A 21,400-nucleotide genomic window follows, 5' to 3' on the forward strand; every position below is an offset into this window, starting at 1 on the left:
CAGCTGACATCAGCTGAGACTGGACTATCCCATTCCGCCGCACCGTCACCCACCCCCGCCCTTTTCCTGTATTCACTACATTGTATTCAACTATTTTCCTTCTTCTCGCGGGAGGTGGCCGCGACCGTCACGATCACCGCATGACTATTCTCTTCCATTCTATTCTCTCCGATTATTTGAGTTGAGTTGAGTCGAGCCAAATCGACTCGACCGACTCGACTTCATGTGACTATTCTTTGCTATATTTTGTACATGGAGTTGATGGGCCATAGCTCGCATATTGAGGGTGTTGCTGTATATGAATTGATGTTTGAGTTGCCAACAGTCTCAGCCTCCTGGTAATTATATCCACTTGATATTCTCGGTAGTGCCAGTCTAGAAACCGCCCAGCCCTTGGCATGCTCCCCAACCCACGGACCCTCGGAAGACCCTCGGCTAAACGAGTCCTCGTAAATGATTAAACGAATAACCACTGGCAGTCCACAGACTCGGCGTACCCCGTAGCAAGACAATGTCTCAAGCCACCTCGTGCGAGGGTAAACCCGTCATAAGACATCACAACGGTTCTCTATTTTCGCTTCCAGCTACGAGTCCACTACTACTCGTATTCGTACTATCCCGCCCTCTCCCTCCTCTCAACCATCTCCCTCTTAACCTCATCCCACCCCCAAACCCCCCCCAGAACCAACATTATAATGGTAATAATTATCCGTACCAGCAGGAATAACAGCCCTCCGAAAAGTAATGTTAATTCTCCCCCCAACACCAGCCAGTCCCCTTCCTTTTCGTTTGGGGATACTATGTAACCAATTCGCCTGTGTGGTTCCGCGCATGAGAATCATATCTCCTGAGCTGAGGGGGAGTTTTATCGTTGTACCACCAGCACCACCAGAACCACCACCACCATCCGCAGAGCCAGTCATTGTCGTTGTCGCTGGTGCAGGTTTATGTTTAAGTAAAAACTCTCTCTCAGCCCCAAGCGACAAAGAGGCAATAGAAGGCTGGAATCCGAGAAATCGCTCGTCGTCCGAGTGGAAGGCGATACTATCTTCGCCGGTGGCATAGTAATTCACCAGGACAAAGTTGTAGGTTTCTTTTGTGGCGGACTCGACGGCTTTTTTGAGGGACTGGAGGATTGAGGGGATTGGGCGGGGTGGGTAGGTGTATTTGGGCAGTGTGCTGCTGGTGGTGGTAGTGGTGGGTGATTTGCGGAGGGTTAGGGGAGAGGTTCTATATTGTGAATTCGAATTGATGTCTGCTGCAGCAGGTGTTGCGTCGGCATTGACATTGCCATTTCCATCACCAGCATCATCATCATCACAAGCAAAAAAACACTCCTCATCAACCCCAAAAACAGTCGTAAACCTCGGCGTCTTAATCTCAACATCAACACCACCTCTCTTCGCAAAATACACAACCCGATAGAAGGGTAATTCAGCCCTCAGCACGCGAAACAATTCATTCGCGGTCCGGCGCGGGAGAAATGGTTGGAAATAGACGCAGTCTAGATCGGGTTGGTTGTTCATTATTTTGCCCTCGCGATTTGAGGTTTCAATGGCTTCTGATAGGGCTTTTTCGAGGTGTGTTGGTAATTTGGCAATTGAGTGTGGGTAGGTTGGGTGGTTGTCTGGTGATTGGGGTGGGGATGGGTTGTTTTCTTCGTTGGTGGTGGAGGTGTTGTCGGGTTTTGTTCGTTTAGGGGGTGGTTTGAAGAAGGCGTCTAGAGTTCTTTTGGACATTTTGTTGAGCTTTGAATTTATGGTATTGGTATGGGAGTGGTGAAAGGTATGGAGATGTCGTCGCGAAAACGCGTCGCGGAAAATATCAGAAAAAAAGAAAAGAAACGAGGTTCGTATTGTGTGATGTCATGCCGATCGAGTGGTTCGTCCCGATTTGGATCTGCGATCTCCTTTCAAATTGGGAAATGCAGAATGATCGTCGGTGGATGTCGGTGGGTTGCGGATGTGTATGGCGATCGGAAAAATGGGGTTGCGGGGGCTGTCATAATGGAAAAGATTGAGATTGGGTAGAGTAGAGTAGACTTTGAGGGTGAATTGTGTCTGTATTTTTCCATTCGAAATATCATGCGTGGTTGTGGTTATGGTTCGTCGGGAGAAAACTATTGGATTGCAAGCAGCCGCCCCATTGCCCAGCAGCGAAAGCGGGATATCATAATGAAGATGAGCTAGTATACGATTAAGGGAACTAGGAAGCATGGCCATATTGCTAATATCATTACCGGATAGTTGGTTATTGAGAACTCGATGTAGCACAAAAGCGTGAGTACTCAATCCAAGAACCCCCGAGGTCCAGACACTCAGTCATCCGTCATCATCCAAATCCCACATAGTTTCCACGACATGTTAACTATGGATCAACTGTCTCCGAATGGCGGTTCCAAGTTCCCGTCGCCACTCACATCCTGCGCCTGAAGAGAAGCCAATGCCTTTAAATCCCGCTCATTCGCATTGCATCGTTGCAAAGCAGTATCGTTGAACTGCTTCGCTACACACTCAAGGGCCATGGTAATTTCCTGCGATAAATGGGCCATCTGACGCATATTTGAAAGCTGCTGTTCAGCTCGTGCTGCTATGATCAAGGCGAGAGAGTCCAATGCAGGTCGGGACTCGGGAGGAAGAAGCGACGCGGAGTTCAAAACGTCCATAAAACGGGCCTGGGATATGGTGGCTCGTCAGATTCAAGTGACGGGAAGTCTACTATGTGGAAGTACAAACTTACCATCTGAGCGACGATCTCCGTGCATGCGATGAAGTTTTCGCTCATGGTGAGGAAATATTGTTCAGACATTCCAAGGTTGAGGGAAGATGTGAAAGGGAAGTTTGGTTTGCCCAACAAAGACGACGTGTATCTGGTAAATGGAAATATTCTATTCAAAGTACCGGTGCCTCAATGTGCAGTCGCCTCTGGGGCTGACATATCTATTCCCCGGATATCGTTGGCTCGCCTGCATCAAAGGGCTTTCTGGGGTGGTGATGAAATGATTCCAAACCAAAATAGCTACCTTTGGCGTAAACAAAACGATGATCTGATTCTTGCGCGGTATGGACTACAGACTATCGCGTAGTTTGAGGAAGTACACAGTCCTTTCTCTCAAAGCTAAGAGCCAAATCTGTTGTACGTGGCCAAGGCGAAGCTTTTTTTCCAAATCTAAAGTCCACCCCACGGTGCTACTCGGATCGGAGCAGAATTGTCATGAGAAGCAGTGCTGGCCCGGACTACAGCCTCCGCAGTCTATGAACATGGAATCTATTTCTTGCTGAAATTTAATGCCCCAATAATGAACAGCACCCATCCTATTGCCTGACTCAAGCTTTGTCTGCATCACGATTGTTCCGGATATGAATCTTAAATTAGGCTAGATTACGCTGGGATGTATCGTGGGGTGCAAGAATATGAAGGGAAGGCTGGAAAAGTAAGTGTCAAATCTATTGTAAAGAAGAAAACAAAGAAAATGGCGGCCACTCCTTCTTCAATGACCTGAGTGAAGTCCTGTAGCCATTTTTGCTATCCCTCGTTGCAAGTTGGGCGGTTCTGTCGAAGCTGTTCCATGTGGCCGAGCTGATGTTGGGCAAAGTATTTAGCATCTGTACCAGTAGGGAAGTGCAATTGAGTTAATGAGACTTACCAGCCCGTGGGCTGTCGCCTCGAGCATTTCGGACCCGAGGACTTTCTCTCCGGAATCCATGGTGGTAATCTTTGAATGGTGCTCAGTCGGGCATTACTGGAAAAATGTATTCGGGGGTATGGAAAATGTGGTGAATTGTAAAAGGTAGAGAAAGTGAAGTTACTAATGCCAAGGTTAGGTCAGATTATGGATGCCTGAAGCTTGCGGGAATCGTGCCTTCCTAATGCGGTGAATGTAAACAAACTGCCTGGAGCGGTTGGTTCGTGCTTCATAGAGTTATACTACTCTACCATATAACTGACTGATGGTAAGAGAGCAAGAAATTAGTAACTGTACTCGTAGCCTGTAAAATGGCCTCGTCGATTATTATGAGATAATTAGATGCAAAGGTTGTTGCGATTTGCCTAGGATCCAGGCTCCCAATCTCATGAAACGAAGTACTAGTAGTATGTTCAAACAGTCCTTTGCAGATTCTCGGGTTTCACTTACAAGCTCGACAGTGCCCGTTTCAAGGTAATCTAGTCTCAATGTTGGTAACTAGAAGATGAAAGGTACTGAATTGAAAGAGCAGATTCTGGAATCGCGTACGGTGTTTGGGGGTGGGTAGGAAAAGGTAAAACGAACTTGGAGGGAAGCGGACGCGAAATCGGTTATCTAGGCTACCTTCCCAGTCTGCCAGCCATTGTATGAAAGCCCAAACAAGGATACAACTCATTACCCCGAGCGAACTGATGGAAATTTATAACGCTTGAAAATTTGTATTCACACGCAGATACCATCGAGAATCTGGTTGTATTGTGTGAGCTCGTTGACTTCAGGCTAGCGAGAAGCCGCATCTTATCGATCTTGACACGCACACAAACCTATTTAAAAGTACTAGCCTTTCAAAACCAGTCCATAAACCAAGCGGATTTCTCCAACGTGGAAGGTCATGCCGGGTCTTCCAAGGTTGGATACGTTGAATTGTTGTATATGTTTAGTTATAATATTAATCCCCACTTAGGACCCCGAAAAGTGAAGTGGAAAAGAAGCTGGGCTCTGATGATAGGAGTGTGCAGCAGATTTTAGAGACCTCCTCTCATTTATAATGGAGCCCGTTGAGTAGCAAATGGCAAAGACGCCAATTACCCCTGAAAGCGAACATAGAGAAATAAATGCCAGAGTTCACCGAGAGCAAACAAGAAAGGTGATAGTAATCAGCCTTCAGATAAAGGAAGAAAAAAGACAACAAAGCTATCGGTTTATCGAGAATACCATGTGGGTAACGACGCCTGAGGCCGCATGTGGCATGGGTTTTTACACCTCAAGAAGGGATTCCGGCATGCCCAGTGCCAGAGGGAAGATAGCCTTGGGACTCATGAGCTTGTGTATAATCAGGAAGGAAAGTCCAACCGGAATATCTGTTGCGAGCTTTGATGCAGAATCGTATGCTGTAGATCCCTTCGTAGCGGTTTTTATTCATTGCGATTCTCACGAACTTTGATAATTGGATCGAGGATCCTGATCAGCCTCTCCATCTCGTAGCAGCATTCCGTCATGGATTGCGAGAAGATTTCCGCTGGGGCCGACGCGGCGAGTTCCTGGGTAATTTTCTTAGAAATAGTCAAGGCATATTGGTAATTGGCACCGTGGGCTTTGAATTCAGTCGAAAGGGCGTTGATGTGGTCCTTTTTAAGGTGAGTTAGTCTCATCCGTGATCAATGGCAATAGGTGAGTATTTAGGTATGCGAGAGTAGTTGGTGTACGTACAAGCTCTATGGCACTTTGCTTGTGAACATGGAGGCTCATTTCGGTTGTAGAACAGGTGAAAATTATACCAGCCACATTGTAACATAGGACGAGGGTCCAAGTGAGAGTGGAAGCCTAAATGAAACTTAGGTACCAGCAGACGTGTACATTTGCAAGCTGCCAGCCATGTTGAAGGCAGTGCCATGCCAGACCCAGGACATTGCCAGTTATCGGAGATCACAGGAGTCAAATCATACAAAAGAAAATCTGTAACTACTGCGTGATTATGAACAGATGGAAAACAGACGGAAAGGAAAAAAAAGCGGTGATGCTTTCGTCTAGACGAAAGTTTAACCAGTTGAAAATGGTAGAAGAACATACTGATATAGACTGTACTAGTGTAACGTGAATTAAATATCTCTCGGGAATGAAGCTATACATGATCTTGGATGTCCGTAATCACCGATACCGACATAGACTATTATTTACCAATGCAGATGGTCGGGGTGATCATAAATATCTACTGCTGGACGAATTGAACATTGTGCTCCTTGTACAGAGTACTCGAATCCAGGATATCACCGTTCGAAGAGCTAATGAAATCCACCTTCAAGTTCTGCTCATCGACAAAGGTGATCGAAGCATAGCTGTAATCATCCGCATAGGCAAACTCGGTGTAATCCGGCTTAGACCCAACGCTGCTCAGTCCCTCAATATTTCCAGCACCTCCCGCGATAATGTACATCGGAGCCTTGGGGTTCTTCATTCCATTCGGATCCGCGGTGCCGTTGACCACCGGGAGGAAACGCTGGGAATTGTGAACGTGACCGAAGACGCCCAAATCAACACCATATTTGTAGAAGATATTCTCGAATGCGGCCTGGCATGAATCGCAGGTGTTTCCAGAGCCGGTTGAGTACCACGGGCGGTGTCCTGCGACGACAACCCAGGGGGTGACGGTGCGATCGACGCTGGCGAGATCCGCTTTCAGGAACTCGAGCTGCTGTCCGGATTTTCCGAAGGGACCACTGTCGAGCTTGGCGGACCCATCAGTGCCGTCAGGTGCGTCAGGGAAGTCGGTTTCAGTGTTGATCATAACGACGTGGGCCGTGCCATAATCGAAAGAATACCAGAATGGGGGGGTTGGATAGCTTCCGCGCCTTGGCTGCCAGCTGCTGGGCGGTCTTGTTGGATGAAGACGAAGCAAAAGCAACAGGCATTGTCTTCTCGAAGCGGTGCATAAAGTCGGTGAAGTTCTTCTGACCCTCGGGGCATAGCTCTAACAGGTATGGAATCTCCGAGCAGTCAGCTTCGTGGTTTCCGGGGCTAGCCATGTAGAGCTTGCGACCCGCAATGGGCGCGAGTTGATCGTAGAACTGCTCCAGAATCGCCTGGTATGCCTCCTTTCCTTGCAGAATGTTCTTGAACTTCAGATACCAGTCGTCCGAGTAGCCAAAATCACCGGGGTGAATGACAATCTCGTAGTCGTCAACAGTCTGGGCGAGACGGCCGATCGTGGTATGGTTGAGCTCAGGCTCGATAACAGGGATTGTGTCCTTTTTCTTGCTGTCAACAGTAAATCCATCTTTGCCATAGACGCCTAAGTCAATCACAACGTTCATAGTGAAAGACGTCTTATCACCAGGTGTGCGCGGGCTGAGGAAGTGATCGACAGTGGAGTTGGTGGATACGATCTTGTAATAGTAAGTCGTCGCCGGCGCAAGGCCATTGAGGATCGCGACATTCGACCAGGTCCTCGATGTCGTATAGGTTGTCGATGAAGTTGAGCAAGAACGTTGAGACAACTTGTCTGCGGATGTGCCATAGACCACGCAGCTTTGGTTCAACTTCTCGTATGTATTCCATCCGACAGAGACAGCTACAAAATCGTTAGACTCCATTCCACTTGGAAGCTGACCAAGCTTTGGGGCGTACTCACCATTGGGACCATATACGGCAAGGCGTTGTTGAACAGGGGTGGTGAGATCCTCAGGAATGGGGGGATAAGTGACGCCGGCGAGGGCGCCGACTGCCACAAGGGGCAATGCCTTCACAAAGGTAGCAAATCCAACCATGATTCGCGAGTAATCACCACGACAGGATTGGCCGACAAATTTTGTTTCTCACAGAAGGTATGACAGGCATGCCGATCGGAGGATTTATATTCTTGGGCGCGTCTTCCCAGCTTCTCGCGTAGGGCGCTGATCAGCCAGCCCAATCATGCCGAATAGGAAACCCACGCCGTTCGCGAGAATTCAGCAGCATGCCGATCAACGCGCACTAAGCTCGCGATATGCAACATTATACACTTGCAAAGCGGGTGACCAGATCTCTTTCGGACGAACCCCACTACGCGATCTGCTAGCTCCCTCGCTAAAGCGATAAGATTTCGGACGTCGGACGATTTTCCCACCGTGTCTTCCACGTGCGAAAATCCAATGTCCGAGTGGTTCGCAGAAGTAAATTAAAGTGGCATTTTCACTATACACAGATGAATAATGGCATCCCGTCGTTTGTTCCATAGTTGGATTTCCCGGAGATAATCTCAATCCTATTACGTGCCGAGACTTTTTTTGTTTATTTATTTATTTAATTTTAATTTTAATTCTATTATTTCCCCTTCAGACTAACCTGCAGAAGCTAGTTCCAACGGTCGATTCGTTCCTGCAGCCAAAATGTCACCCTCGGACGCGTTTCCGACGGCGTCCGCCAAACTCAAGTGACAAGCTTTGCAATAGTTCCTACAGATTTGGCGTGTCGGCGAGACGCACTACATACTTGACTGCCGAAGCCTTCCCTTCCCGCAAGTCTCTCAATGCGCCTTCGAGACCAGCCAACCCACGAGGCCGCACCTCGACGGGATGCCCCGTGAACCATCCCTGTGCCAAACCTCTTCCGAAAAAGGCGAAGAATGCAGCACCAAACTCGATGTCGCCCACTGTCTGTCCCGGTTCTGCGGACTGGTGAACCGCTCCAACATTCGTGGTTATGGCCTCGACTCCCTTCGGAAGATCGCTATAGTCTTTACCGGGTAGAACGACCGTGATCTTTGCCGGCACAGTGAGGGCCTCGCCCAGGTTCTGGTATGACCCCTTCTCGGAAACCGCATCGAAGGCATGGTGGATTGGAAGACCGCCGGCAGAACTTCGGATTTTCTCGCGGACGGCGTTGTCACCTTCGCGGTAGTCAATTATGGTGTCCCCCTTGGATCTGTCAATGAGGGTTTCCACAAATGGTGCGCCTTTACCGGCCACTGCGATGATGGGGTGGATATTTGAGAGTTGAGCCAGCTTGATTGCAAAGGCCCCAACCGCCGATGCACCGCCATACACAACCAGGGGTAACGCCTCAGTCGCGGGATGCCACGGAACGGGCAAACTTAATCTTTGAAACAATCCCAGAGCGGATGTCATTGCGGCAAGTGGAATAGAGGCAGCCTCTGTTGAGGTTAATTATTATCCAAGCATAGTCCTCGGTGAATTCCATACCTTCAAAACTAGTTTTCTCCGGGATATGGAAGGTTGTGTGCTCCCAAGCGATCGCATATTCCGCATAGCTTCCCGCAGGGGTCATCATCTGATGGAAAGCGGCCACCTTATCTCCTTTCTTGAACTTGGAGACGCCCTCTCCTACAGCCTCAACAAACCCAGCAATATCATCTCCTTGGTTGGCAGGCGGGGCATCCGATAGCCAAACTGGCAATTTCCAATCTTTTGGATTGGTTCCTGAAACAATCACTTTGATCAAGACTTGTCCTAGCTGGGGAACAGGGATGTCGACATCGCGGATTGTCACCCCGGTGTCCTTGTCGATTACTGCTTCTTTCATTATGCTAAATTGTGATGGTCTGTTTTGCGGGGGTGAAGGGCAGCTTGCACCGCTTCTTTATCACAGAAGCTCCCCACTTTGATTTGTAAGAGCAGCGATCTTCTCGAATTATCCATGACGTTATAAAATTTTATGCAAGGCATAAGATCAGAAACCAAGATTTCAATCAAAAGAGCCCATCCAAGACCATCGTGTCACACCATCGCTCGTCGGTAGCCTGGTTCAAATGTTGTTCTCGACAGCATGTACTTGCGCCCACCAGGATAGCTGGGCCCAATCACGTACTCCGTCCTACAATCACGCCTACCTGAGCAGTACCTGGCAAGTATTCTCTTTGCCAGGTTAATCGGCAATGGCAATCGGGTCGATATTATTCTACATGATGGGTCGTTCGAGGGATTTCGTCGACATACCTTGCTCACACAAACTTCCAGCGCTTCCAGCCTGTTGAAATGACATGGCAAACATCTCGGACAGGGATAATTTTGCCCCTGAGCTTGACAGCTTGCTTATCCTCGGGATCAATGAACGATTGGTGTGGCCAAAATAACAACCCCGAGTGCATCTGCGGCAGCTTCGTGCGGGTCTGATTCGGGTCAAATAAGCTGCAGTACGATTTGAGCTCAATGGACGGCGCCATTGTGGGGGAAAAGCTCATTTCCTCAGGGTGTGTGTCATCTGGCACAGCCTCACCAGCCCCGCCAAACCAATCGCCGATCACTCATGAGGCTTAAGCCACTCCAGGGCTCCTGATCTACGCTGCGCATCCCCCTCACTTCGTACAACTTGGAATATCTGGGCAGATTCCAATTTATTTCTTCAAATTTGAAAATCTCCAACTAAAATGGCAATCTTCTTACCTTTAAGAAAACAATTTGATAACCTCTTTTGACGCTACATCCTGCATTTTTGGGGCGGTGATACATTCCACGCTGACTGATCAGCCAAGCCTCCCCCCTCCCCACCTTGTGCGTAGCTCTTCAACAACGAAAGAACATTGCGAGTCGTGAAAAAACCCAACTCGATGTCTCGACAGCGTGCGAGCAAGCCAAAAGTCCGTTCTGGCTGCCTTACATGCAAGTTCGTTATCCCTGCCGGTATAAAACCTAACTCGCCACTGAATCTTCCCACAGGGCTCGTCACGTTAAATGTGACGAGGAGAAGCCCGTGTGCGCCCGGTATGGTCCTTTACTCTTATATCCTGGCTGTGATGATCAAGTCTAGACACCCTGGCCTTGCGTGTCTGATTGGTCTCCTCAGTCATAGGCCAAAATTAGAATCCCTCCAGCTGATAGACATAGATGCCTCCTCGGCGGGCGAATCTGCGCTTATGGTACGCCTAAATCATCCTCTTCCGTCATTGTACCGCTACCTCGAACCCTGGCCCCATCACCGGAGGTCGATTCAACCACTGCGAAAGCCTTGGAACTTTTTTTTCTGCGCACGGCTCCACAACTTGCCGGCAACTTTCAACAAACATTCTTTCAGAGCAGTGTTCTGCATCTCAGTCTTGCCGAGCCTACCATTCGCCAAGCAATCGCAGCCCTCGGTAGTCTCCATGAGCAAGCCACAGCAGCTAAGCTCCAACCTTTACGCCAAAATGCCTTAACACCGGGGCTACCGAACAAATTATATAATAAGGCTATTCGCTACCTGATAGAAAAGCTCACGACGGATCCTCATGACATTCAACTAGTTGCTATCGTCAATGTTCTTTTCATATGCTTTGAATACTTCCAGGGAAACCTCGAGGCCGCTGCATCGCATATAAGAAGTGGGATCAACCTTTTGAACTCCTGGCGCCAAACGAGTCGCAAACAACTCGGCCGGCCCTGGGGCAAACAATACGATTCACACGAGGCTAACTTCATGGAAACGGAAATCGGGCCACTCCTTTCACTCTTTAACATCAATTCTTTTCAATGGGACGTAGATATGGGCACCACTCTGTTACTAAATCCAGTCGACGCCGAAGGAAATGTCATTCTACCCGAAAGCTTTGAGTCGATTGAAGAAGCCAGGGTCGCCCTTCTTGACTTGATTGCCTCCGCAAGCTTGCAATTCCAGCAATACGATTCACCATTTAACCAACAAGAACGCTCTGACACGCAATTATCTATCATCAAAGAGCTTGTAACATATGATCGGACGCAATGGAACTCCAAATTCGACGATTTGGTTCGCTGCAAAGAGCGGACATGGACTGAAAGTGAACAGCGAGCAGCTGACGCCGTTAAAATTATGTCGTTCGGCTTTGACTGCCAAATTGGAAGCTATCAACAAGAATGTTTCCCCATGGACTGGGCCACCAATCGCTCCGCGTACGATTTGGCTGTGATGACGCGACTGTCCAACTTATCCTCCGACGCTACCCGATCCACCGATGATTTGTCTAAAGCCTTCAGTTTGGATTTCGGAATGGCCTTCCCCTTGCATTCTGTTGCTTGGAGGTCGAGTTGGTCACATATTGATCGACACGGGCTCGATCTGCGAAGTCGCATTGCTCAACCTGAATTGCTAGAAACCACGAAACCTTACAACTCGATCTCGTATCGAATGAAAGAGCTTGAACGATTATATCTGGACTCAACTCCACAGGCAGCTCTCGAGGAGGGTCACCCACCCCCGAGGCAGATTCGAATTCATGATTTTAGTGTGGATGGTGCTTCTCAGACGGACCAGGGACAATCCCCTTTGTTTTCTGTGACGTTCTGGAGCAAGCTAGACGGGCCGCAGGGACCTTGGTACTGCTTAACAGAGGATATGCAGCTAGGGCCTACAATGCTCACGGAAAATCCTGCAGTGTCGTGAACCCGTTTGCCGGGCTAGAATCTGCAATATCGAAAACGCAAGCTGCGAGTTGCGACGTGCTCTAGTGATGGGAGTTCTGTCATGAAATCGGTAAACCTAATCTATCAACTAATGTCAATAATCCTCAATCATGAATAGACTTCACAAGCCTTACGCAAGGGTTATAGCACCACCACGTTTCATTGGCTACCGCCACATTCGACTTTAGTGCGATCTAAGCTGACCTGGACCAAAAACCGGTGAATCAGAAGCTAAGAAGTGGACGCAGCCATCATATGCTAGTTAATTGGCGGTGTGCGTAGTACGGGTTTCTTCCGAAACACCAGCAAAATAAAGTATCCACGTGATTCATCATAACAGCAAGACACAACTGGACATAAATAAATGTCCGGATCGCCCTTCCCGCGAAATGTCTGCAAGTGACTGGGAAATTGTTGGCAACGATGCTGTGCTATGTGACTTTGAAAATTGCAATAACGCCTCCGTTCGCACACATGGCGTCTGCATTTTGTGCAATCGTCATCTATGTGTAAACCATCTGAGACCAAGTCACCACACCTGTCCGCGATGGGAGGTAAGTGAAAAAAATAAAAGAACTAGCTTGCCTCGCCGAAAGCCAAATATTGAATGGACTACAAACACAGGCATGGGGGGTACGCGTATCATATATTTTCTCGTGAAGCTCGTTTTCTCATTTTATCTATTGTAGAACGGGTGATGCCTTGCTTTGCGAACTGGATGTTTCACCTCGGGGCCTGTCAAGGTTAGAAAAGGCTGCCCCAAGTTTGGAGCTGGAGATTTTCGCTATGTAGTTTTCATAAATAGACATTAAATAGTTGAATGATAATTTCTTTGAACCTGGATTTCCTGCTAGTGATTTAAATATCCATCACCAGTAGCAGTCTTGATTATGTAACTGTATTGCTACGCTCAAACGGGCAGCGGGGAGTATATGACGTCGACACCTCGTCGAGTATCCACATTCTCCGAGGCAGCAATTATAGACCGCCGTGGCAGGCGAAAAGTTAGAAATTTGAGTGCCTGGAATCAAGCGAATCCGTCAAATTCTTCACTTGGTATTTCCGCAACACTGGCAGGGTACTCATGACCATGCAGATCTCCAGATGAACACTAGCAGCCCCCTGTTCGTGGCCCAAGAGGCTGTGTGCTTCTACCCAATCAGCACTATTTATGACTCGTGTCCGCGATATTTATTCTACGCCCTGCTTGCGGTCTCAATCTTGACACGATGGACTGGATGGCTGAGCGATGTATTTTTGGGGGCCGCAGCGACGTACGCAGGAACTGCCTCTATCCAATCTTTTATTCTCGTGTCGAGCCCACAAAAGTTCCAGCAGTTATCCGATGTCACAATTCCATATGTCGCAGAGAATACGACGCTTCAACAAAGCTTTCCTCAGATAGTGACAGACACGAACATTTTGTCGATCTCCCCGGGCGCGCTCGAGCTTGATGGCGATGCTGTACTTGCTATTGTCGTTACGGGTTACCTCGTCTTCTTGCCCCTGATGTGTTGGTCACGATACTTTTCTGGTCATCAAAGAGCCCGTGCTCTTCTGTTTTGCTTATGGAACCTTCTCATGCTGGCCGGTGGAATTTGCGCACTGGTATACTCGAAACAAAAGTCCAAAACTCCGACCCAATACATGTTTTGCTATCCCGATCTTCCGCCATTCGATGAAACCTCTAGTGATGGTTGGCAGGCATCCTGGCGAACTTCGTCTTGGAATGAAAGTGTATGGGAAACCTTCTCGAATATATCCCGATGGAATGAGCTCGGAGATCTCTGCTTCAATCCCTGTTTCAACTCTAGTCAGATTCTGCGGCAACCTACCAGCTTAGAGTCTTGGGTTGCAACTAGAGATTCAGAGCTTGACAACCCGAACAAATTCATCAATAAGGTAATATATTCAAAGCGATACATCTACAGCTTAGTTGGTCTATCTGTTATCCTCAACTTTGTTCATCTCACGTTCAAATGGCTACCATATCGCTCAAACATTCCGTCGGCTCAGATTATCGTCATCTGGAGGGAACGAAGGAACATGTGGAACAGTTTCAAGGGTGACCTTCGTGATGCTCTGTCAAAATCAACCAGCGAGCTCACCTTGGAGAAAGGAATGGAACGACCATCCGCGAAAGCTCTTTCGATCTGGAGGAAAGTCCGTCCAGCCTTAACTATCCGCTTCATCAAGGCCGCAATCCGCGTCACCTTCGATTGCCTGATCCTTTTCGGGTTATTGTTCAGCATGATAATCAGTCCCTTTACGACCGTTGCGTTTATTGTCTGGATAGAGTGGTGGATTCATAACGATGGGCCAGGGGGGTTCAAACCAAGAATCGGAGCAGCAGGTAGGACAGTGGTCGTATCTGGTCGGTATCGCTTTGCTCATAATCTCGGCCGCAATACTCGCCTTAAAATATCGAATTGCATCGACCTGTGAGCTAGAGACAGAGATAAGCAGTACCAGGAAACAGTTGGCCAAGTTAGAGCGGATGAGAGAGGCTCGATCACCGGTGGAGATCGCACCATTAGCACGGGATGACGCTCACCATTGATCATGGACAGCACCAGCTATTGCACCTGTGTCGTCGTTCGGGAACAAAAAGGCAGTGGAAGATCAAATATAGCTCCTCCCTCTCTAGTTCCAAAATAAGAATATGCTCCATTGGAAAATGGCCAATAGTATGACCGATCAGCTGACGTTAGACCGTGAAGTAATATACAGTACAGCCTACTAAACCGCAGATATATCCTAATTCTGACCCAGCCCCGCAAACCTTGCGTTTGCCATGATCCAGGACATATCTAACACGAATCATGGTCTGTGGGACCCACTTGGCATTCGTGCGGGGAAGCCTACTTCGAAACCTGATTGGCGTAGTGATCGGCAGTAGAGCTCCCCAGAGCGAATACATCAGCAGCTTATTCTTCATATATGACGGTTTTGGACGGAGTTTGTTTTCTTCCGTCCGAGTGCTCGCTTAGAGAGTTGCTTGCATCATGTCCAAGCTCATGTAACGCCAACCGAACAGATGGAGCCGCGGTGCCTCGCTCACCCCTCCTTGTCTGTGCGGGCGGAATTCGATTATAATTCAACTCCGGACCACCGCGACATTGTCTTCAACTTACCCAGTGTGATCAAATAATCATGCAAGAGTCCACAGACAAGCGTTCCGAGGAGTTTATTGAAGATGTATCTTCTACCGATACCAATACATCTAGTCAGGGGTATGTCCCGCTGTGGCACTCCCTGAAGAAATGGCCCAAAGTGGTGGGATACAATCTTGCGCTGAGCTCCGCCATCCTGCTTTATGGATATGACTTGGTAATTGTGGCGAATGTTGCTTCAATGCCAGCCTTTCAGTACGTTCCCTGCCAACACACCGGATCATACCTAGGCTGACGATTCCTACTAGACATCGCTTTGGTGTCGAGCTGAATAGCAAATATATTATTCCCTCCGAATGGCTTTCGCTCTGGAATGCGGCAAGTCCCATTGGAATGATGGTCGGGGCGATTATCGGGGGTTACTACCAGGATCGAGGAGGTCGCAGACTGTCGCTAGCAACGGGGTCCTTCCTATCAGCCGTTGCGGGAGTTGTTATATATCTTTGTGATCTTCACCCGGACATGGACTCTCGTAGAGGTCTTTTTCTCACCGGGAAATTACTACAAGGGGTCACGATCGGAATGTTGCTCTGCATGATTCAAACGTACATGTCAGAAGTACTCCCTGTCGTGCTTCGTGGGCCGATCATCGCCTTTCTACCGATCTTTACGCTTCTGGGTCAGCTGATAGGCTCGATCGTGGTGTATACCTCGCTCAAACATCCTGGAGCTGAATCGTACAGAATATGCTTTGCATCACAGTGGGCATTTTCAGCGGTGCCCTTTTTCGTCTCCTGGGTGCTCCCTGAAAGTCCGACATGGCTTTTAAGACGGGGGCAATTCGACAAGGCATTGAAAATGCAGTGTAAGCTTGATACCGGAAATATGGACTCTGCGAAGACAATTGAGGATTTGCAAACCTCAATTAAAGCAGAACAGGAGGAACGCGAAACACAAACATATTCCGACTGCTTTAAAGGGCCAGCAAATCGCCGCAGGACGTTCATAGTATGTTTTGCAAGCGCTCTGCCACAATTTTTCGGACTACAGCTTCTGGCCAGCGCGTCCTATTTCATGCAAATGGTGGGCATGAGCGCGACAAACAGCTTGATCTTTCTCATTCTGGGAATTGGGTTAGGTTTGATTGCGAATGGTGTCAGTCTTTTCACACTGAACGCACTCGGAAGGCGCATTCTCATTCTATGGACATTGGGAGCAGCGTTTGTTTTGTGGCTCGCTCTAGGGATCGCCGGATGCTTCACCGGTGTAGTAACTATCTGGTATGTCTCATACAAAAATTTTTCCCCTTCAATCTAACCGAACTTTAGGTACACTGCCGTCAGCATGATGGTCATAACTATGGTGTGCGGTCTAGGAATTTGGCCAGCATCCCACGTTGTTGCCGCTGAAACTTCAGAGCTCACACTACGTTCAAAGTCACAAGGGGTGGGTTGGTTTGTTAGCGGAGTAGCTACTGGAGTCTTTTCCATCATCCTCCCATACATCTACAATCCGGATTCTGGTAACCTACGGGGAAAGACTGGATTTGTCATGGCAGCATTTGCGGCTATTGGCTACGTCGTAACCTGGTTCACCATCCCTGAGATGAAAGACAGGTCGCCTATGGAAATTGATCGAATGTTCGCGCTCAATCTATCTACCCGAGACTTCAAAACCTGGAAGAGCGATGTGGTGATAGAGAGAGGGGCCAATGTTTTGAAGCAGACAACGGAGGCTTAAAACAAACAAATTAAGATCTTCAGTTACATCTATTTGATTAAGTCGATTTTGACGCAATAATTCGATCCCTGAGTAGCGAGTGTATCGAGGCGTTTGAGTAATATAAATACTTACCGTCTAACGGCAGTCAATTAGAAGGAAAACCAGCCACCCTAATATTCCACCGCATCTAAATCTAACACAAGAACCTGATATTGTACCATAGAACTGATTATCCGACTTTGATGCGTCGACAAAGGTCATGACAAATCAATATCTAGACAATCCCAGAAGTCCTTCTTCGGTTTGAACATCGGTGGGCTTGGGAGGGGGGGGGCAGTGCCAGCTGGAGGAGGAGCCGGAGCAGATCCAGAGGGAGGAGGAGGGGGGACATCAGTACCCTTCGGCTCCTCGTCGCGCTTCTCGTTCCCATCGTTGGTGGGTTTGGGAGGGAGAGCACTGCCCGAGGGAAGAGGAGGAGGAGGGGGGAGGGACATCGGTGCCCTTGGGCTCCTCATCACGCTTCTCGTGTCCATCCTCGGTAGGCTTGGGAGGGGGAGGACCATCCGAGCTTGGAGGTGGCAGCTCAGTACCGGTGGGTGGTGGTGGGGGCAGCTCAGTGCCAGTAGGACGCCCATCACGCTTGTCCTTGCCATCCTTGCCATCCTTCGGTGGGGGAGGCAGTTCAGTGCCGGTAGGTGGTGGTGGCGGCAGCTCGGTGCCAGTAGGAAGTTGGTCACGCTTCTGGCCGTCATCTGCTCCCTTGGAAGGGGGCAGCTCAGTGCCGCTGGGAGGTGGCGGCAGCGGGATGGAAGAGAGATCAGTAGGCACTGAGAAGCGAAATGGATTAGCAAACACGGCACTGTGTCCAATATTTGAAAGAGAATGAGGTACCTGGAGCGGGAGGAGCACCAGCAACCAGGCCGGCGGCCATCAGAGTGGTCATAACTGCGGAAACCTTCATTGCGATGGTGGAATTGTAATGATGTTGTGATATTGGAAAGAACGATTGATTGTGGGTTGGATGGAAGCAATGATGGTGGTTTCTTGCAGCCTTTATATACAACCAGGGCATCTTGCTTTCTGGGACAAGTTGCGCTGGAAGAAGCACATCACCAATTCTTGTCACGTCATGGTCTCTCGCAATGATGACCCATCGCAAGTCACAACGTTTGGTGAAGTTGTCGGCAGCCTGCTTCCCTCCAAGGAAGGCATCTACACTCGGAATTGGAATGTAGTTGAAACGATCGACATTTGGCCCGGGGGTTCTAGACTGGAGTCCAACTGAAACGAATGCGATCTGTGGTCACTTACGAAGCTTGTGGATCTTTGTTTCCCGGATGTCCTCTTTACTAATTTTGGATATACTATATCTATGGTGCAATTGGGGTTGCCTGGCGCTAAATAAAGATCTCTCAAGAGAGGAGCCGACCGAGATGAAAGAGTGGTGATGGTAGCTCGGGGTGAAGTGAAACAGAATAAAGCATTCATTGAGATGCACGAAGTAAACCAAGCGCGGGTAGATGGAATAGCGCGTAAGTTAGTAGAATGGTTGGATACAGTGGAGGAAGTCTGATGCAAATATGGGGATCGAGTCCGTGTGATCGACAGCTTCTCGACTTGGGGCCGAAACTGGGCATACTCGAGACACGCGGCACGAAGATCTTATGTGGGTCTCTCCACAAGATGACGAGGAAGCAATTGAGAGTTGAGCGATCGTAATTGTTTATTTTTCTTTATTCAATAGGGCTGAATTCTGAATTACGAAGGCTCCTTTGATCCAAATTCGCTGGAGACAGACATTCAATTATGAGACATGGAATATCATCATCGTCGAGTAATAAGCAGCGCATAAATCTAACCAAGAAACCATCGCAACGGCGGCTGGGGGCGAGATGGTCTGGGGCCGCACACTAGAGCAGGCATGGAGCTTAGCCCGGCTTATTTCTGGCGCAGTGAATCAGCTTGCGCATCTCCCCGTCAGGTACGAGGCTGTTTTGGACTTCTGCATCCCGGGGAATGGCAGGTTCTCTTTGAACGCCGATAGACTCGTCCAAGGGTCTGTTTTTACAGATCTACTCCGTAGAGCGCTTGATACAGGGCAATACATCTCGAATTGCGTATGTGTTATCTTGCGCATTCTTTTGCCTTGCTGAAATCAATACATCAGTAGATCCACAAAGGATGACATATAGCGATTGGATCATTGATATTACTTGCTGTTGCCCAATCATTTGAAGTTACATTTCCTGCTCAGGAGTGTGACTATCACTACACCAATTTGTAGTTTGTCCATACGTTCTAAATCTAGATGTATGCGGAATAGAGAGTTCCACGTCGTGAGCGCCAAGAGACAGAAACGAAGGATCAAATTTGACGTGCTCCGGATGAAGATGGTATCTCACGAGTAGATCCAACTGACCCGTTGTGGCCAATTCCTCCCTACCTTGATACTTCACTGGCTCAGGCGATCAAGAGACGCGTATCACTATTAAATTGGCGCCTGAAGCTCTACATCGTTGTGGTTGGGATTGAATGTATACCCCCAAATTCGTGACATGTGTGAGCTGGAATTCCAGCTCATACGAGCTGGCCGCTCTACTTCCCGAGAATCAAAGACTCTCATCCCAAGTTCTTCCTTCCTCCCCTATCCGTCTTTCCATTCATACTACCGTCCTATTTCATCAAAGTTAATCGTCTTCAAGTTTCAAGCTTCCTCCGTTCCAAAATTCCAAGAATCGCTCTCAAGATCTATTCCGGTCCAGCGACTCAGATTTCGCCAATAACTCCAGGCTTAAATATATATCGTCCACTCGCCGGTGGATACTCGAAAATGGATTTAAGTTCAGCTTGATATCGGGAATTGATGCGAGATGAGGCTTTCCAAGTTTGCGAATTAAGTAGGCTATCACATACTAATACGTACAGACGGCCGATATAAACTGTTCTGATTGATATATTACTGGGCTAGCGGCACCATGTGCAAAGTTTGCAAACTGTACCAGTATACCAAATAGCGGCGCGGTTGCCGGGAATTCCGGGTTATAATGCGCGTTTTGGTATAGCCGTGATAAGAAATGCGAAATCTTGCGCTTATGCATACCATGCAAAACATACAAACACCGGAGCCAAGCCCGGAAATTCCGAGCTGCCGCACGCTTATTGGCTAACTCCCTTCCGAGAAGGCAAATCTTATACTGATTCATCCTGTGCAAACATCAAAAACCTAGAAATCTAGTTTCCCGATGAAACGCATCATACACATGAACATGGGAGTTCGGGATATAAGTTTGCCTCGATTTCCAGAAATCTTCCAAGACACAACTGATAAATTTACTTGAAACTCAAATTTATTGCAAGCAAAGGTAAATTTCCACCGCCCTGATGCCTAATGCCTGTTTAACACACCCCCCTGGACCCCCTGAGCGGTGCCTTCGAAGGTGTCTAAATTTCAATCCACAATCTTTGGATTCAGAGCGAACCAATTGTGCTTGTAAAGTCGCCGGGGGGGGGTAGTTTTGATCGAAGTATATTTCATGTTTACTAATTCTTCGTTCCCGAAGTTTGGCCAAGACAAGAGATTTCCACTTCCTTCCACTTGATCAGATCGGAATCACTACATGTGAGTCAAAATTGGAATCATTGTTCTGTGGAAAAAAGTCTTAACATATCCTCAAGCAAAAAAATGGCTCGCACCCTACTAAAAAGGATGGAACGATTCGTTGAGTTCATCAATTCAGGCGATGAAACTATAGGACAAGAGGTGGTTTCCGAGTCAGCCGTGTTCCACGTTCCATTTTCGGATACCCCACTGCAAGGATTGCCTGGATACATGCAAATTCTCGGCATGATGCGCTCGGCATTTCCAGATATCCAGTGGACACTCGACGATACAGTCATCGAGGGCAATAGAGTTGTAGCGCAGTTTACTCTGCGTGGAACTCAAGAAGGCGCATTCTTTGGTGCTCCGGCTTCTGGAAAGAAAGTCCAGGCACGAGCTATGAACATTTATCGATTCACAAATGGAATGATTGTGGAGGAGACGGGGTTGCCTGATTTGTTTGGGATAATGCTCCAAATTGGGGCCGTGAGCCCACCGGTTGCTCATTAGGCAATCGACACGGTGCTTCAAGAATATGTATCACTCTGCGACACAATATTTTACAGTACTAAATATGTACCTATTAGTAAGCTGAATACAGATTGCGTAGGGCGATACGACTAGCATAAATTGACAGCCTTTTTTCAGGCCCATCTGATGGAGAAGGACCGATGGTAAATTATGTGGCGAGGTAGCTGTAATAGGATCTGGAAAGAGGGGTGCATAGCGAATTATATTCTAGTCTTTTCAGGCTCTTATGACTAGGAAATAGATTTTCAATTATATAAGTCTCCAATAGTCATGCCTGCATGCCGAAAGTGTCCCTCTGCGCTTTTCTCCCTCGCACCAACGACGTCAACACACCATTCGACGAAGTTATCGAATCCTTGATCCGGATTATCTTCGTAGAATTGCCAGTTCCGCCGGATAAGGG

At 48.2% G+C, this 21,400-nt stretch overlaps 11 protein-coding genes across 11 annotated transcripts; 4 read left to right on the forward strand and 7 right to left on the reverse strand.

Moving 5' to 3' along the window:
- Positions 1–656: 656 nt before the first annotated feature.
- Positions 657–1,739, reverse strand: N7481_006983 (alpha-ketoglutarate-dependent dioxygenase AlkB family protein; the record flags this gene model as incomplete). Its single annotated transcript, XM_057266202.1, has 1 exon — positions 657–1,739. The coding sequence occupies one exon, from the start codon at positions 1,737–1,739 to the stop codon at positions 657–659; it is 1,083 nt and encodes a 360-aa protein (XP_057120403.1).
- Positions 1,740–2,374: 635 nt separating this feature from the next.
- On the reverse strand, positions 2,375–3,706 carry N7481_006984 (uncharacterized protein; the record flags this gene model as incomplete). The annotated part of the gene is made up of 2 exons (XM_057266203.1): positions 2,375–2,674; positions 3,647–3,706. The coding sequence occupies 2 exons, from the start codon at positions 3,704–3,706 to the stop codon at positions 2,375–2,377; spliced, it is 360 nt and encodes a 119-aa protein (XP_057120404.1).
- Positions 3,707–5,100: 1,394 nt separating this feature from the next.
- On the reverse strand, positions 5,101–5,434 carry N7481_006985 (uncharacterized protein; the record flags this gene model as incomplete). The annotated part of the gene is made up of 2 exons (XM_057266204.1): positions 5,101–5,313; positions 5,396–5,434. 2 exons carry the CDS (start codon positions 5,432–5,434, stop codon positions 5,101–5,103), a joined length of 252 nt encoding a protein of 83 aa, XP_057120405.1.
- A 460-nt stretch (positions 5,435–5,894) lies between these two features.
- N7481_006986 (purple acid phosphatase family protein) lies at positions 5,895–7,449 on the reverse strand (the record flags this gene model as incomplete). Its single annotated transcript, XM_057266205.1, is given in 2 exon segments — positions 5,895–6,558; positions 6,575–7,449. The coding sequence occupies 2 exon segments, from the start codon at positions 7,447–7,449 to the stop codon at positions 5,895–5,897; spliced, it is 1,539 nt and encodes a 512-aa protein (XP_057120406.1).
- A 666-nt stretch (positions 7,450–8,115) lies between these two features.
- Positions 8,116–9,202, reverse strand: N7481_006987 (zinc-binding alcohol dehydrogenase family protein; the record flags this gene model as incomplete). Its single annotated transcript, XM_057266206.1, has 2 exons — positions 8,116–8,813; positions 8,863–9,202. The coding sequence occupies 2 exons, from the start codon at positions 9,200–9,202 to the stop codon at positions 8,116–8,118; spliced, it is 1,038 nt and encodes a 345-aa protein (XP_057120407.1).
- A 342-nt stretch (positions 9,203–9,544) lies between these two features.
- On the reverse strand, positions 9,545–9,842 carry N7481_006988 (uncharacterized protein; the record flags this gene model as incomplete). The annotated part of the gene is made up of 2 exons (XM_057266207.1): positions 9,545–9,577; positions 9,627–9,842. 2 exons carry the CDS (start codon positions 9,840–9,842, stop codon positions 9,545–9,547), a joined length of 249 nt encoding a protein of 82 aa, XP_057120408.1.
- A 384-nt stretch (positions 9,843–10,226) lies between these two features.
- On the forward strand, positions 10,227–12,013 carry N7481_006989 (uncharacterized protein; the record flags this gene model as incomplete). The annotated part of the gene is made up of 2 exons (XM_057266208.1): positions 10,227–10,535; positions 10,691–12,013. The coding sequence occupies 2 exons, from the start codon at positions 10,227–10,229 to the stop codon at positions 12,011–12,013; spliced, it is 1,632 nt and encodes a 543-aa protein (XP_057120409.1).
- Positions 12,014–13,137: 1,124 nt separating this feature from the next.
- Positions 13,138–14,478, forward strand: N7481_006990 (uncharacterized protein; the record flags this gene model as incomplete). Its single annotated transcript, XM_057266209.1, has 1 exon — positions 13,138–14,478. One exon carries the CDS (start codon positions 13,138–13,140, stop codon positions 14,476–14,478), a length of 1,341 nt encoding a protein of 446 aa, XP_057120410.1.
- Positions 14,479–15,186: 708 nt separating this feature from the next.
- N7481_006991 (Major facilitator superfamily domain general substrate transporter) lies at positions 15,187–16,886 on the forward strand (the record flags this gene model as incomplete). Its single annotated transcript, XM_057266210.1, has 3 exons — positions 15,187–15,401; positions 15,455–16,426; positions 16,475–16,886. 3 exons carry the CDS (start codon positions 15,187–15,189, stop codon positions 16,884–16,886), a joined length of 1,599 nt encoding a protein of 532 aa, XP_057120411.1.
- A 372-nt stretch (positions 16,887–17,258) lies between these two features.
- On the reverse strand, positions 17,259–17,829 carry N7481_006992 (uncharacterized protein; the record flags this gene model as incomplete). The annotated part of the gene is made up of 2 exons (XM_057266211.1): positions 17,259–17,695; positions 17,760–17,829. 2 exons carry the CDS (start codon positions 17,827–17,829, stop codon positions 17,259–17,261), a joined length of 507 nt encoding a protein of 168 aa, XP_057120412.1.
- A 2,721-nt stretch (positions 17,830–20,550) lies between these two features.
- On the forward strand, positions 20,551–20,976 carry N7481_006993 (ester cyclase; the record flags this gene model as incomplete). Its single annotated transcript, XM_057266212.1, has 1 exon — positions 20,551–20,976. One exon carries the CDS (start codon positions 20,551–20,553, stop codon positions 20,974–20,976), a length of 426 nt encoding a protein of 141 aa, XP_057120413.1.
- Positions 20,977–21,400: the final 424 nt, after the last annotated feature.

The sequence above is a fragment of the Penicillium waksmanii genome, assembly GCF_028829765.1.
Source record: "Penicillium waksmanii strain IBT 27052 chromosome Unknown utg000007l:1.0-4314555.0:1.0-4317578.0, whole genome shotgun sequence".
In the NCBI taxonomy this organism is placed as follows: Eukaryota; Fungi; Ascomycota; class Eurotiomycetes; order Eurotiales; family Aspergillaceae; genus Penicillium; species Penicillium waksmanii.